The sequence below is a fragment of the Salmo trutta genome, chromosome 17 (assembly GCF_901001165.1).
Source record: "Salmo trutta chromosome 17, fSalTru1.1, whole genome shotgun sequence".
Lineage (NCBI taxonomy): Eukaryota > Metazoa > Chordata > Actinopteri > Salmoniformes > Salmonidae > Salmo > Salmo trutta.
Genome location: NC_042973.1, coordinates 31,121,715 through 31,136,870, shown reverse-complemented (window position 1 = coordinate 31,136,870; position 15,156 = coordinate 31,121,715). Strand labels below are relative to the sequence as shown.

At 43.3% G+C, this 15,156-nt stretch overlaps 1 protein-coding gene across 12 annotated transcripts in view; it reads left to right on the top strand.

Annotated features, from left to right (window-relative positions):
• The window catches only part of LOC115152031 (FERM domain-containing protein 4A), a 217,036-nt gene that overhangs the window by 142,012 nt on the left and 59,868 nt on the right, over window positions 1-15,156 (top strand). For all 12 annotated transcript variants that reach the window (XM_029696487.1, XM_029696488.1, XM_029696484.1 and 9 more), the window contains exon 2: window positions 11,930-11,995. In XM_029696487.1, the coding sequence (XP_029552347.1) occupies window positions 11,930-11,995 (66 nt within the window). The remainder of the gene's footprint in view (window positions 1-11,929; window positions 11,996-15,156) is intronic.

Here is a 15,156-nt window from a genome sequence, read left to right as displayed (position 1 = left end):
ATTTATCAGACACTCTTATCCAGAGCGACTTACGGTAGTAAATACATACATTTTTAATACTTCGTACTAGAAGTACCTATTTTTGGTAACAGTCACACCCATTCAGTGTAGCAAGTGTCAAAAGTTTGTCACATGTTGTAGCCTTCAATTCGTAGTGATTTTTTACTTTCTTTTTTAAAATGTATCATTGAATATTGTGTAGATTTGGTGACCTTGTCCTTGGATTGGGTTACGTAAACATTTGTAACCGTGCCTGTTATTGTGGTGTTCTTCTCCCTTAGTGCCTCAAGCAAAGCCTCCTCATTCTCTGGTGTACTTTATTATAACAGGGAGAGAATATGCTGCCTGTATGTAGATAAGACAGTCGGTGTGTGTGTGTGTGTGTGTGTGTGTGTGTGTGTGTGTGTGTGTGCTACAGCCTTATCTGTGTCTGCATTTCAGGTCTAGGGGGTCAGCGGATTTCTGGCCAGTGATCTCTATGATAATCTACCTCTGGTCCAGACAGGGAGACCTTGCACAGGCAGCATGGACTGACTGGTGTTAGGAAATCTTGGGAACGCAGAGGAGTCATTTGGGGAGAATATTTACAGACCAGACTATAGCTGACTGGCAGCTCATTTACAACTACGTTCTGAAACTGTGGTAGAACTAAACTCCAGGACCTGGGGAGTGGCCTGTAGTGCTGCATAGTGCACATGTCACAGCAAGCTAAATGAGTGCAACACATAACAAAAGCCACAGACCACGGGCTGAGACACGGTATTAGAGTGATACAGTACCAGTTCAACGTTTGGACACACCTACTCATTCAAGGGTTTTTCTTTATTTTTACTATTTTATACATTGTAGAATAATAGTGAAGACGTCAAAACTATGAAATAACACACATGGAGTCATGTAGTAACCAAAAAAGTATTTTAGATTTTAGATTCTTCAAAGTAGCCACCCTTTGACTGGATGACAGCATTGCACATTCTTGGCATTCTCTCAACCAGCTTCATTAGGTAGTCACCTGGAATGCATTTCAATTAACAGGTGTGCCTTGTTAGAAGTACATTTGTGGAATTTCTTTCCTTCTTAATGCGTTTGAGCCAATCAATTGTGTTGTGACAAGGTAGGGGTGGTATACAGATGATGGCCCTATTTGGTAAAATAGGAAGTCCATATTATGGCAAGAACAGCTCAAATAAGCAAAGAGAAATGACAGTCCATTACTTTAAGACATGAAGGTCAGTCAATGCAGAAAATATCAAGAACTTTGAAAGTTTCTTCAAGTGCAGTCGCAAAAAACATCAAGCACTATGATGAAACTGGCTCTCATGAGGACCGCCACAGGAAAGGAAAGACCCAGAGTTACCTTGAATGAGTAGATGTGTCCAAACTTTAGACTGGTACTGTATTTCTAATAGAGGTAATACTACCTAATAATAAGGTTATTCTACTACTAGGCGAGTGGAGAATAGCAGTAGAAGAGGTGGAGGTTGTTTGAGTGCAGGTGCAGCCACTTTAAACCTTCAACCACAGAGAGGGAGGGACAACTAAGCCCATCAAAGGAAGCTGGACTAAAGGCACACACACACACACACACACACACACACACACACACACACACACACACACACACACACACACTGGCAGCAGCCTCAGGGCAGAGCTCAGCTCACACAGGGGTGGGTGTTGAAACAATCCTGAACTATCGCTCTCTTTTTCTCTCAATTCGATTCAATTCAAAGGGCTTTATTGGCATGGGAAACAATACATTTCAAAGGGCTTTATTGGCAGGGGAAACAATTCAATTCAAAGGGCTTTATTGGCATGGGAAACAATTCAATTCAAAGGGCTTTATTGGCATTGGAAACAATTCAATTCCAAGGGCTTTATTGGCATCGGAAACAATTCAATTCAAAGGGCTTTATTGGCATTGGAAACAAGTCAATGCAATGGGCTTTATTGGCATGGGAAACAATTCGATTCAAAGGGCTTTATTGGCATTGGAAACAATTCAATTCAAAGGGCTTTATTGGCATGGAAAACAATTCAATTCAAAGGGCTTTATTGGCATGGGAAACAATTCAATTCAAAGGGCTTTATTGGCATGGGAAACATACAGTTGAAGCCGGAAGTTTACATACACCTTATCCAAATACATTTAAACTCAGTTTTTTACAATTCCTGACATTTAATCCGAGTAAGAATTCCCTGTCTTAGGTCAGTTAGGATTGCCACTTTATTTTAAGAATGTGAAATGTCAGAATAATAGTAGAGAGAATGATTTATTTCAGCTTTTATTTATTTAATCACATTCCCAGTGGGTCAGAGGTTTACATACACTCAATTAGTATTAGGTAGCATTGCCTTTAAATTGTTCAACTTGGGTCAAACGTTTCGGGTAACCTTCCACAAGCTTCCCACAATAATTTGGGTGAATTTTGGCCCATTCCTCCTGACAGAGCTGGTGTAACTGAGTCAGGTTTGTAGGCCCCCTTACTCGCACACGCTTTTTCAGTTCTGCCCACAAATTTTCTATAGGATTGCGGTCAGGGCTTTGTGATGGCCACTCCAATACCTTGACTTTGTTGTCCTTGACTTTGTTGACCCCCACAACATGATGCTGCCACCCCTGTGCTTCACGGTTGGGATGGTGTTCTTCGGCTTGCAAGCATCCCACATTTTCCTCCAAACATAACAATGGTCAAACAGTTCTATTTTTGTTTCATCAGACCAGAGGACATTTCTCCAAATAGTACGATCTTTGTCCCCATGTGCAGTTTCAAATCGTAGTCTGGCTTTTTTGTGGCAGTTTTGGAGCGATGGTTTCTTCCTTGCTGAGCGGCCTTTCAGGTTATGTCGATATAGGACTCGTTTTACTGTGGATATAGATACTTTTGTACCTGTTTCCTCCAGCATCTTCACAAGGTCCTTTGCTGTTGTTCTGGGATTGATTTGCACTTTTCGCACCAAAGTACGTTCACCTCTATGAGAATGCATCTCCTTCCTGAACGGTATGACAGCTGCGTGGTCCCATGGTGTTTACACTTGCGTACTATTGTTTGTACAGATGCCTTCAGGCATTTGGATATTGCTCCCAAGGATGAACCAGACTTGTGGAGGTCTACAATTTTTTTCCTGTGGTCTTGACTGTTTTCTTTTGATTTCCCCATGATGTCAAGCAAAGAGGCACTGAGTTTGAAGGTAGGCCTTGAAATACATCCACAGGTACAGCTCCAATTGACTCAAATGATATCAATTAGCCTATCAGAAGCTTCTAAAGCCATTACATAATTTTCTGGAATTTTCCAAGCTGTTTAAAGGTACAGTCAACTTAGTGTATGTAAACTTCTGACCCACTGGAATTGTGATACAGTGAATTATAAGGGAAATAATCTGTCTGTAAACAATTGTTGGAAAAATTACTTGTGTCATGCACAAAGTAGATGTCCTAACCGACCTGCCAAAACCATAGTTTGTTAACAAGAAATTTGTGGAGTGGTTGAAAAACGAGTTTTAATGACTCCAACCTAAGTGTATGTGAACTTCCGACTTCAACTGTATGTTTACATTGCCAAAGCAAGTGAAATAGATAATAAACAAAAGTGAAATAAACAATCAAAATTAACATATGTTTACATTACCAAAGCAAACATCTCTCTCAAATACATTTTCGATTTCAATTCAAAGGGCATTGTTGGCATAGGAAACATATGTTTACATTACCAAAGCAAATGGAATAGACAATAAACAGAAGGGAAATAAACAACAGAATAATTAGTGAACATTACACTCACAAAAGGTTTAAAGGAATATAGACATTTCCCTCTCTCTCTCTCTCTGCTCTATCTCTCTTGCTCTCTCTCTCTTTCTCTCTCTCTCTGTCTGTCACGGTCTCTATTTCTGTCCTCAGCCCCCTGCCAATTCTCACATCCATCTTCTCACCCTGCTGCTATAGTGGACCACATGGTGAGGTTTACCCACTACCCACACAAAGTCACAGGAACTTGTGGTGATCCTGTGTTATAAGAGGTGCAGCAGCAGAGTTATGCCAGGGGGATGACTCAGGGTGTTTGTCAATATGAGATGGCTGACTGTCCACCTGCCTTCTGCCCTCACTCTCGCTCTCTTATTTCAAGGGGCTTTACTGGCATGGGAAACATATGTTTACATTGCCAAAGCAAGTGAAATAGATAATAAACAAACAATTAAAGTAAACATTACACTCACAAAAGTTCCAAAGGAATAGAGACATTTCAAATGTCATATTATGGCTATATAGAGTGTTGTAATGATGTGCGTCTCTCTCTCTCGCTCTGGGTGAAAAAGGGTTCACACAGCTAAAAGAAATTCATAAGCCTGCTACCTATCGAAAAACCAATGACTTCACATGGCAATCCCATGATACCTCCCAGTGTGTGTGTTTCAAGTTTTATTTGTCACATGCACAAGTAGAGTGAAATGCTGTGTGTGTGTTAGCCCCGCCCTGACCCTGGCCAGGACTGTTTCCATGGTTATGTTATATGTTTACGTCTGTCTGTCGCTCTCTTACTGTAACGTGTTACTGTGTCTGAAGGGGGTACTGGAGGTGTGCGTTTTAGAGATGGGTAGCGATAGACATTAGTGTGTGTGTGTTTTAGAGATGGGTAGCGATAGACATTAGTGTGTGTGTTTTAGAGATGGGTAGCGATAGGCATTAGTGTGTGTGTGTTTTAGAGATGGGTAGCGATAGACATTAGTGTGTGTGTTTTAGAGATGGGTAGCGATAGACATTAGTGTGTGTGTGTTTTAGAGATGGGTAGCGATAGACATTAGTGTGTGTGTTTTAGAGATGGGTAGCGATAGACATTAGTGTGTGTGTGTTTTAGAGATCGGTAGCGATAGACATTAGTGTGTGTGTCTTTTAGAGATGGGTAGCGATAGACATTAGTGTGTGTGTTTTAGAGATGGGTAGCGATAGACATTAGTGTGTGTGTTTTAGAGATGGGTAGCGATAGACATTAGTGTGTGTGTGTTTTAGAGATGGGTAGCGATAGACATTAGTGTGTGTGTTTTAGAGATGGGTAGCGATAGACATTAGTGTGTGTGTTTTAGAGATGGGTAGCGATAGACATTAGTGTGTGTGTTTTAGAGATGGGTAGCGATAGACATTAGTGTGTGTGTATTTTAGAGATGGGTAGCGATAGACATTAGTGTGTGTGTTTTAGAGATGGGTAGCGATAGACATTAGTGTGTGTGTTTTAGAGATGGGTAGCGATAGACATTAGTGTGTGTGTGTTTTAGAGATGGGTAGCGATAGACATTAGTGTGTGTGTGTTTTAGAGATGGGTAGCGATAGACATTAGTGTGTGTGTTTTAGAGATGGGTAGCGATAGACATTAGTGTGTGTGTGTTTTAGAGATGGGTAGCGATAGACATTAGTGTGTGTGTGTTTTAGAGATGGGTAGCGATAGACATTAGTGTGTGTGTTTTAGAGATGGGTAGCGATAGACATTAGTGTGTGTGTTTTAGAGATGGGTAGTGATAGACGTTAGTGTGTGTGTGTTTTAGAGATAGGTAGCGATAGACATTAGTGTGTGTGTGTTTTAGAGATGGGTAGCGATAGACATTAGTGTGTGTGTGTGTTTTAGAGATGGGTAGCGATAGACATTAGTGTGTGTGTTTTAGAGATGGGTAGCGATAGACATTAGTGTGTGTGTGTGTTTTAGAGATGGGTAGCGATAGACATTAGTGTGTGTGTTTTAGAGATGGGTAGCGATAGACATTAGTGTGTGTGTTTTAGAGATGGGTAGCGATAGACATTAGTGTGTGTGTGTTTTAGAGATGGGTAGCGATAGACATTAGTGTGTGTGTGTGTGTGTTTTAGAGATGGGTAGCGATAGACATTAGTGTGTGTGTGTGTGTTTTAGAGATGGGTAGCGATAGACATTAGTGTGTGTGTGTCTTTTAGAGATGGGTAGCGATAGACATTAGTGTGTGTGTTTTAGAGATGGGTAGCGATAGACATTAGTGTGTGTGTTTTAGAGATGGGTAGCGATAGACATTAGTGTGTGTGTGTTTTAGAGATGGGTAGCGATAGACATTAGTGTGTGTGTTTTAGAGATGGGTAGCGATAGACATTAGTGTGTGTGTTTTAGAGATGGGTAGCGATAGACATTAGTGTGTGTGTGTTTTAGAGATGGGTAGCGATAGACATTAGTGTGTGTGTGTTTTAGAGATGGGTAGCGATAGACATTAGTGTGTGTGTTTTAGAGATGGGTAGCGATAGACATTAGTGTGTGTGTGTTTTAGAGATGGGTAGCGATAGACATTAGTGTGTGTGTGTTTTAGAGATGGGTAGCGATAGACATTAGTGTGTGTGTTTTAGAGATGGGTAGCGATAGACATTAGTGTGTGTGTTTTAGAGATGGGTAGTGATAGACGTTAGTGTGTGTGTGTTTTAGAGATAGGTAGCGATAGACATTAGTGTGTGTGTGTTTTAGAGATGGGTAGCGATAGACATTAGTGTGTGTGTGTGTTTTAGAGATGGGTAGCGATAGACATTAGTGTGTGTGTTTTAGAGATGGGTAGCGATAGACATTAGTGTGTGTGTGTGTTTTAGAGATGGGTAGCGATAGACATTAGTGTGTGTGTTTTAGAGATGGGTAGCGATAGACATTAGTGTGTGTGTGTTTTAGAGATGGGTAGCGATAGACATTAGTGTGTGTGTGTTTTAGAGATGGGTAGCGATAGACATTAGTGTGTGTGTGTGTGTGTTTTAGAGATGGGTAGCGATAGACATTAGTGTGTGTGTGTGTGTTTTAGAGATGGGTAGCGATAGACATTAGTGTGTGTGTGTCTTTTAGAGATGGGTAGCGATAGACATTAGTGTGTGTGTTTTAGAGATGGGTAGCGATAGACATTAGTGTGTGTGTTTTAGAGATGGGTAGCGATAGACATTAGTGTGTGTGTTTTAGAGATGGGTAGCGATAGACATTAGTGTGTGTGTGTCTTTTAGAGATAGGTAGCGATAGACATTAGTGTGTGTCTTTTAGAGATGGGTAGCGATAGACATTAGTGTGTGTGTTTTAGAGATGGGTAGCAATAGACATTAGTGTGTGTGTGTTTTAGAGATGGGTAGCGATAGACATTAGTGTGTGTGTGTTTTAGAGATGGGTAGCGATAGACATTAGTGTGTGTGTGTGTGTGTGTTTTAGAGATGGGTAGCGATAGACATTAGTGTGTGTGTGTGTGTTTTAGAGATGGGTAGCGATAGACATTAGTGTGTGTGTGTGTCTTTTAGAGATGGGTAGCGATAGACATTAGTGTGTGTGTTTTAGAGATGGGTAGCGATAGACATTAGTGTGTGTGTTTTAGAGATGGGTAGCGATAGACATTAGTGTGTGTGTTTTAGAGATGGGTAGCGATAGACATTAGTGTGTGTGTGTCTTTTAGAGATAGGTAGCGATAGACATTAGTGTGTGTGTGTGTGTGTGTGTGTGTGTGTGTGTGTGTGTGTGTGTGTTTTAGAGATCGGTAGCGATAGACATTAGTGTGTGTGTCTTTTAGAGATGGGTAGCGATAGACATTAGTGTGTGTGTTTTAGAGATGGGTAGCGATAGACATTAGTGTGTGTGTTTTAGAGATGGGTAGCGATAGACATTAGTGTGTGTGTGTTTTAGAGATGGGTAGCGATAGACATTAGTGTGTGTGTTTTAGAGATGGGTAGCGATAGACATTAGTGTGTGTGTGTTTTAGAGATGGGTAGCGATAGACATTAGTGTGTGTGTTTTAGAGATGGGTAGCGATAGACATTAGTGTGTGTGTTTTAGAGATGGGTAGCGATAGACATTAGTGTGTGTGTGTTTTAGAGATGGGTAGCGATAGACATTAGTGTGTGTGTGTTTTAGAGATGGGTAGCGATAGACATTAGTGTGTGTGTGTGTGTGTGTTTTAGAGATGGGTAGCGATAGACATTAGTGTGTGTGTGTGTGTTTTAGAGATGGGTAGCGATAGACATTAGTGTGTGTGTTTTAGAGATGGGTAGCGATAGACATTAGTGTGTGTGTGTTTTAGAGATGGGTAGCGATAGACATTAGTGTGTGTGTGTGTTTTAGAGATGGGTAGCGATAGACATTAGTGTGTGTGTTTTAGAGATGGGTAGCGATAGACATTAGTGTGTGTGTTTTAGAGATGGGTAGCGATAGACATTAGTGTGTGTGTTTTAGAGATGGGTAGCGATAGACATTAGTGTGTGTGTTTTAGAGATGGGTAGCGATAGACATTAGTGTGTGTGTGTGTGTTTTAGAGATGAGTAGCGATAGACATTAGTGTGTGTGTGTGTGTGTGTGTGTGTGTGTGTGTGTGTGTGTGTGTGTGTGTGTGTTTAGAGATGGGTAGCGATAGACATTAGTGTGTGTGTGTTTTAGAGATCGGTAGCGATAGACATTAGTGTGTGTGTGTTTTAGAGATGGGTAGCGATAGACATTAGTGTGTGTGTGTTTTAGAGATGGGTAGCGATAGACATTAGTGTGTGTGTGTGTGTGTGTGTGTGTGTGTGTGTGTGTGTGTGTGTGTGTGTGTGTGTGTGTGTGTGTGTGTGTGTTTAGAGATGGGTAGCGATAGACATTAGTGTGTGTGTGTTTTAGAGATTGGTGTGTGTGTCTAACGTGACATGTTTCAGTTTCAAGTTTTTATGTCACATGCACAGTGAAAGTACAGTGAAATGCTCAAAACCCAACAATGGAATTCAATAACAATATATTACTAGAAAAAAATAGAGAAATAAGAATAGGAAATAGGAAATACACAGTAAAGTAAGTAAGCATGCTATATACAGGAAATATTTAAAAAGTAAAGGAAATATTTAAAAACTGGAGTGATGGAGGTAGATATGTATAGGGGTAAGATGACAGGGATACTGGAGTGATGGAGGTAGATATGTATAGGGGTAAGATGACAGGGATACTGGAGTGATGGAGGTAGATGTGTATAGGGGTAAGATGACAGGGGTACTGGAGTGATGGAGGTAGATATGTATAGGGGTAAGATGACAGGGATACTGGAGTGATGGAGGTAGATATGTATAGGGGTAAGATGACAGCGATACTGGAGTGATGGAGGTAGATATGTATAGGGGTAAGATGACAGGGATACTGGAGTGATGGAGGTAGATATGTATAGGGGTAAGATGACAGGGATACTGGAGTGATGGAGGTAGATATGTATAGGGGTAAGATGACAGGGGTACTGGAGTGATGGAGGTAGATATGTATAGGGGTAAGATGACAGGGATACTGGAGTGATGGAGGTAGATATGTATAGGGGTAAGATGACAGCGATACTGGAGTGATGGAGGTAGATATGTATAGGGGTAAGATGACAGGGGTACTGGAGTGATGGAGGTAGATATGTATAGGGGTAAGATGACAGGGATACTGGAGTGATGGAGGTAGATATGTATAGGGGTAAGATGACAGGGATACTGGAGTGATGGAGGTAGATATGTATAGGGGTAAGATGACAGGGGTACTGGAGTGATGGAGGTAGATATGTATAGGGGTAAGGGGACAGGGGTACTGGAGTGATGGAGGTAGATGTGTATAGGGGGAAGGGGACAGGGATGCTGGAGTGATGGAGGTAGATATGTATAGGGTTAAGGGGACAGGGGTACTGGAGTGATGGAGGTAGATATGTATAGGGGTAAGGGGACAGGGGTACTGGAGTGATGGAGGTAGATGTGTATAGGGGGAAGGGGACAGGGATGCTGGAGTGATGGAGGTAGATATGTATAGGGTTAAGGGGACAGGGGTACTGGAGTGATGGAGGTAGATATGTATAGGGGTAAGGGGACAGGGGTACTGGAGTGATGGAGGTAGATGTGTATAGGGGGAAGGGGACAGGGATGCTGGAGTGATGGAGGTAGATATGTATATGGGTAAGGGGACAGGGGTACTGGAGTGATGGAGGTAGATGTGTATAGTGGTAAGGGGACAGGGATGCTGGAGTGATGGAGGTAGATGTGTATAGTGGTAAGGGGACAGGGATACTGGAGTGATGGAGGTAGATATGTATAGAGGACAGGGATACTGGAGTGATGGAGGTAGATATGTATAGGGGTAAGATGACAGCGATACTGGAGTGATGGAGGTAGATATGTATAGGGGTAAGATGACAGGGGTACTGGAGTGATGGAGGTAGATATGTATAGGGGTAAGATGACAGGGATACTGGAGTGATGGAGGTAGATATGTATATGGGTAAGGGGACAGGGGTACTGGAGTGATGGAGGTAGATGTGTATAGTGGTAAGGGGACAGGGATACTGGAGTGATGGAGGTAGATATGTATAGGGGTAAGGAGACTAGGCAGCAGGATATAAGATAAACAGAGTAGCAGCAGCTTGTATGTGAGTGGGTGTGTAGAGTCAGTATAAATGTATGTACATGTTATGTGTGAGTGAGCAAATGATGGAGTGTGTGTGTGTGTGTGTGTTGGAGTGACAGTGTGTGTGTTGGAGTGTGAGTGTGCAGGGTCCTGTGAGTGTGTGTTGGAGTGACAGTGTGTGTTGGAGTGTGAGTGTGCAGGGCCCTGTGAGTGTGCAGGGTCCTGTGAGTGTGTGTTGGAGTGACAGTGTGTGGGAGTGTGCATAGAGACGATGCAAAGATCGAAATAAAAGGTCAATAAAGATAAAGGTTAACTCAGATGGTCCGTGTAGATGGTTCTTTTCACACCGCCTGATATAGAGGTCCTGGATGGCAGGGAGCTCGTCCCCAGTGATGTACTGGGCTGTCCGCACAACCCTCCGTACCACCATGCGATCAAGGGCGGTGCTATTGCCATACCAGGCAGTGATGCAGCCAGTCAACATGCTCCCAATGGTACAGTTGTAGAACCTTTTTGAGGATTTGAGGACCAATGCATAACTTTTTCAACCTCCTTTAAGTATTTAATGATTTGGACACCGAGGAACTTGAAGCTGCTCCTCTGCCGCCCCTTCAATATGGATGAGGGCGTGCTCGCCCCCCTGTTTCCTGTAGTCTACGATCAGCTTCTTGGTCTTGCTGACGTTGAGGGAGAGGTTGTTACTTCGGCACCACACTGCCAGGTCACTGACCTCCTCCCTGTAGGCTGACTCATGTTTTGGAGATGGAACGATAGGAAGCACATTAAAAACACATTAGGACGCATCACCCCTTGGGGTTCTGGCGTTTTTCTCTTTCCAAGTCTCTCCCCTCCTCCTTTCCTCCTCCACTCCCTTCCCCCTCCATTCCTCCAGATGTGAGGATGTGGGTGGGGCCTGGTGTGTTTGTGTTCCTCAGGATCTCCTCTTCCTGTTACACTGCAAACACAGTCCACATGTACTCAACACACACACACACACACACACACACACACACACACACACACACACACACACACACACACACACACACACACACACACACACACACACACACACACACACATTAGGAACACGAAGGATAATACAGTGGACGTAGAGGGAAAGAGAAGGAAAGCTCTGTCTGTCTAATGGTCTGATTGTCTCAAGCTGTTGGTGGACTTCCCCCTTTATCAGAGGAATGTCAGATATGTCCAGCAGGAAGACACACACACACACACACAGGAAATTGAATCTTTTGGCCTATTGTGTGTTTTCAGCTCTGCTAACCTTGTTAAAGTCTAAGATGAGTTTAAACATTCTACAGCACCGTGTGTGTGTGTGTGTGTGTACTCCATTGCTGAGAGGAGGACTGAAGACCACATGCCCTTGTTCACATTTTCAGTTGTGATCTGTCCTTTTTTGGTTATTGGTGAATTATTACTGTTGAATCCATGTTGCAACGCTAGTGATAAGAGGTTGGACTGACAAACACAAGGTCCCAGGTTCACGGCCCACGTGATCTGCCCACTGAATTGATTGCAATATGAATCCCTTTCCTCTCTCTCCTTCTCTCTCTCAGATGACAGAGGGGAGGCGATGTCAGGTCCATCTTCTGGACGACAGGAAGCTTGAGCTCCTTGTACAGGTAAACACACACACACACACACACACACACACACACACACACACACACACACACACACACACACACACACACACACACACACATACATACATAGACCCACACACACATACTTAAGGTTGAGGGGGAGGGATAAGGAGACCGTGTGTGTGTGTGTGTGTGTGTGTGTGTGTGTGTGTGTGTGTGTGTGTGTGTGTGTGTGTGTGTGTGTGTGTGTGTGTGTGTGTGTGTGTGTGTAAGCGCTAACCTCAGGAGCTCAATTACTGCTGACTGGACAACACTGCTCCGTCTTCTGCTCACCTGATCCTTCCACACACACACACACACACACACACCCTCTCTCGTTAAGGAGTCCTGTCAGTCAGTCCGTCAGTCAGTCAAACGTGCAGCTCTGTCTGTCTAGCCTAATTATGTCCTAAACTGTGGTTCGCCCCTATTTGTCTTCTTAATTCCCCCACCTCCCCCTCCTTCTGCCCTCCCTTGTCCCTACTCTCTCTGTAATGAAGAATGATTCTGACTAACAATATTTCTTCATAGCAGTCTCATCACAACAATGGAGCACCCTTCCCCCTCCTCTGTCCAAGTGTCCTCCTAACCCTCTTCAGTAACACCGACAGTCTTGTCTGTTCATGAGGAAATCTTACTGCTGCTGCAGAGCATCCAGAAATAAAGATAGTTCTGGATGGACAGAAGGAGACAGCAGGTGGAGAAGGTGGAGGACAGAGTACGTTGAGGCGAGTAGAAAGTGGAACATAGAGAGAGGAAGAGTAGTGGAAAAGAGATGATAGCGCTGCATGCAGTGTGATCTGATTACAATGGCAGAACTGATCCACCTCTCTCTCAGTCCATCTCTAATACACCTTCATTGTATAAGGGAGGATTCCTCTTTCGCTTATCCACTTCCTTGCTTCACTCTCCCTATCCTCACCTCGCACTCTTGCTATCTTCTCTCATTCTCTCTACCTCTTTCTCTAAGCCTCATATTTCTCCACATAGCTCGATCACATCCTCCCTTCATCCTCTATTCTTCCTTCCTCTCATGCCTTCATTCTCTCAGCCAGGAGGAGTGGAAACAGAGCGAGAAAGACCGAGATTTAATATGACGGGAGAAGAGAGGAAATAGGATAGACACACACAGAGAGAAGGAACAGATACAGATTGTTCTCTGTTTATAATTATTTCAGCAAAGCAGGTCTCTCTCTCTTTTTCCCCCTCTCTTTCTTCGGTGGGGCGGATGTTCAGTATGCCGTTGAGGGGTTAATGGGACCCTAGAGAATTCCCATGTTATTCCTGGTTTTCCTGTGAGCTGGATAGTGGTGAGGCTCTCCCCCTTTTAGGGAGGGAAAGATTTTTGGTAATGACCCCATAGGGCCCCAAAACCATCAGGCAGCTCCTATATATCTCTACCTGTGAACCACCACTGACAGGGCAGGTCTACCCTTACCTCTCACACAGCCTTCCAGGGTGGAGGATGGTAAAGATTCTAAATCATTTTGACGTTCATACTTGTCAGTTATTAAGATAAGTTGTGACGTTCTTCCTATCTCAGCCCCCAGTTAGGGCTCCAGTCCTCACTCGACCCACCCCTCCCCCTCTGTCTCCCTGTCTCAGCCCCAGCTGTACTGTAGACCTGTGGTGCTGACGATGATAACTATTAACACGGGGCTGTCTGTCTGGCCTGGGGGGTAAAAGACTTGAGTGGGGCTCTGGCTAATAGGGGTGTGTGTATAGGTGTGTCTGATTGGTGGGTCTGCAGGTGTTGCTGCCTGTGGACCGACACTTCCTGACTGAAGATGAGTTTTGGGTTGAACGTCAGTTGATCTAAAAAGCTCACAGCATAGGCTACAGACACAGAGAGACCAGACGGAAAGAGATAGAGAGAGATGTAGGTTAGAGCTCAACAATGGCTAATACTGCCACGGTGCTGCCGATGTGTATCATCTCTCTCTGTAGCCTTTATTTAATGGGCGTCAGTCACACTGTCCATATCTCCATCCTGCTCTACCACTAAACATGATTACACTTCCGCTAAATGTCTACTCCGACTCTCACGTCATCACACACGCATGTACACACACACACACACAAATGCACACACGCGCCTCACACTAGACTTACACAGTAACCAGATTGTCATACCTTCATAGCGACAATGTGCCATACCGGGATATTCGGTAATACCGGCACTGAACACAAGATGCGCTGTTATTCAAACCCCTGAGGATCTGTAATCCGAAGGTTCGCAATTCCAACAACTACATGTAAAATCCCACAGAGAATGCTAACTAAATGCTAACGAGCGCATTGCAAACATTTTATAGTCTCTGACCTAAACTCTACAAGTATACAAGTAACTAAAAAATGCTACTCACAGTTTGCTGCACACACAAAACAAATATTAGACAGCAAGGCTCTTGTTCCAGGTAGGGATTCTCTGCTGGTACCAAGCGAAGTTTGATTTAGGAAGAAGCTAACCTCTTAGCTAGATAGCTAACTAGCTACTAAATTACACTAGGCTTGCACAGCTGCAGAGCATTTAGCACATTTTAGACAGTTAACTTAAAAGTTATATCTAGCTGGCAAACATTAGTTGGGAATGCCATACTGTAACTAGATCACTGGGGTAATGAAAAATGATGCCACAGAAAAATGATGCCACAAGTGAAGTGAGGTACACGATCTTCTTTATCTCCTATGGTATTGACCAAGTTGACTGCAAGTATTTATTAAAAAAGTAGCTACAAATATTCAAATGTATTAAAAAACGTTAAGTAAATAGTTTCAATGGTATTGACAGGATTGAAAAACCATCCTATGTTTTTTTTCCAAATACCCAGGTATACAGTATATAGAGTTTACTGCCCAAGCCTACCTCACACACAGGCCTTATCGGCTAATCTTTTTAGTGCTGCTGTTCATGATATCCTCAATTCAGGAGAGGATGCTGCTACTGTTATCACTTTGTCACTTCTCTCTCTCTCTCCCTCTCCCTCTCTTTCTCTCCCTCTCTTTCTCTCCCTCTCTTTCTCTCACACTCTCTCTCGCTATATATCTCTATCTCTCTCTAGTTATCTCTCTATCCCCCTCTCTGTCTCTCCCACTCTCTCTCTCTCTCTCTCTCTCTCTCTCTGTCTTTCTCTCTCTCCCACTCTCTGTCTTTCTCT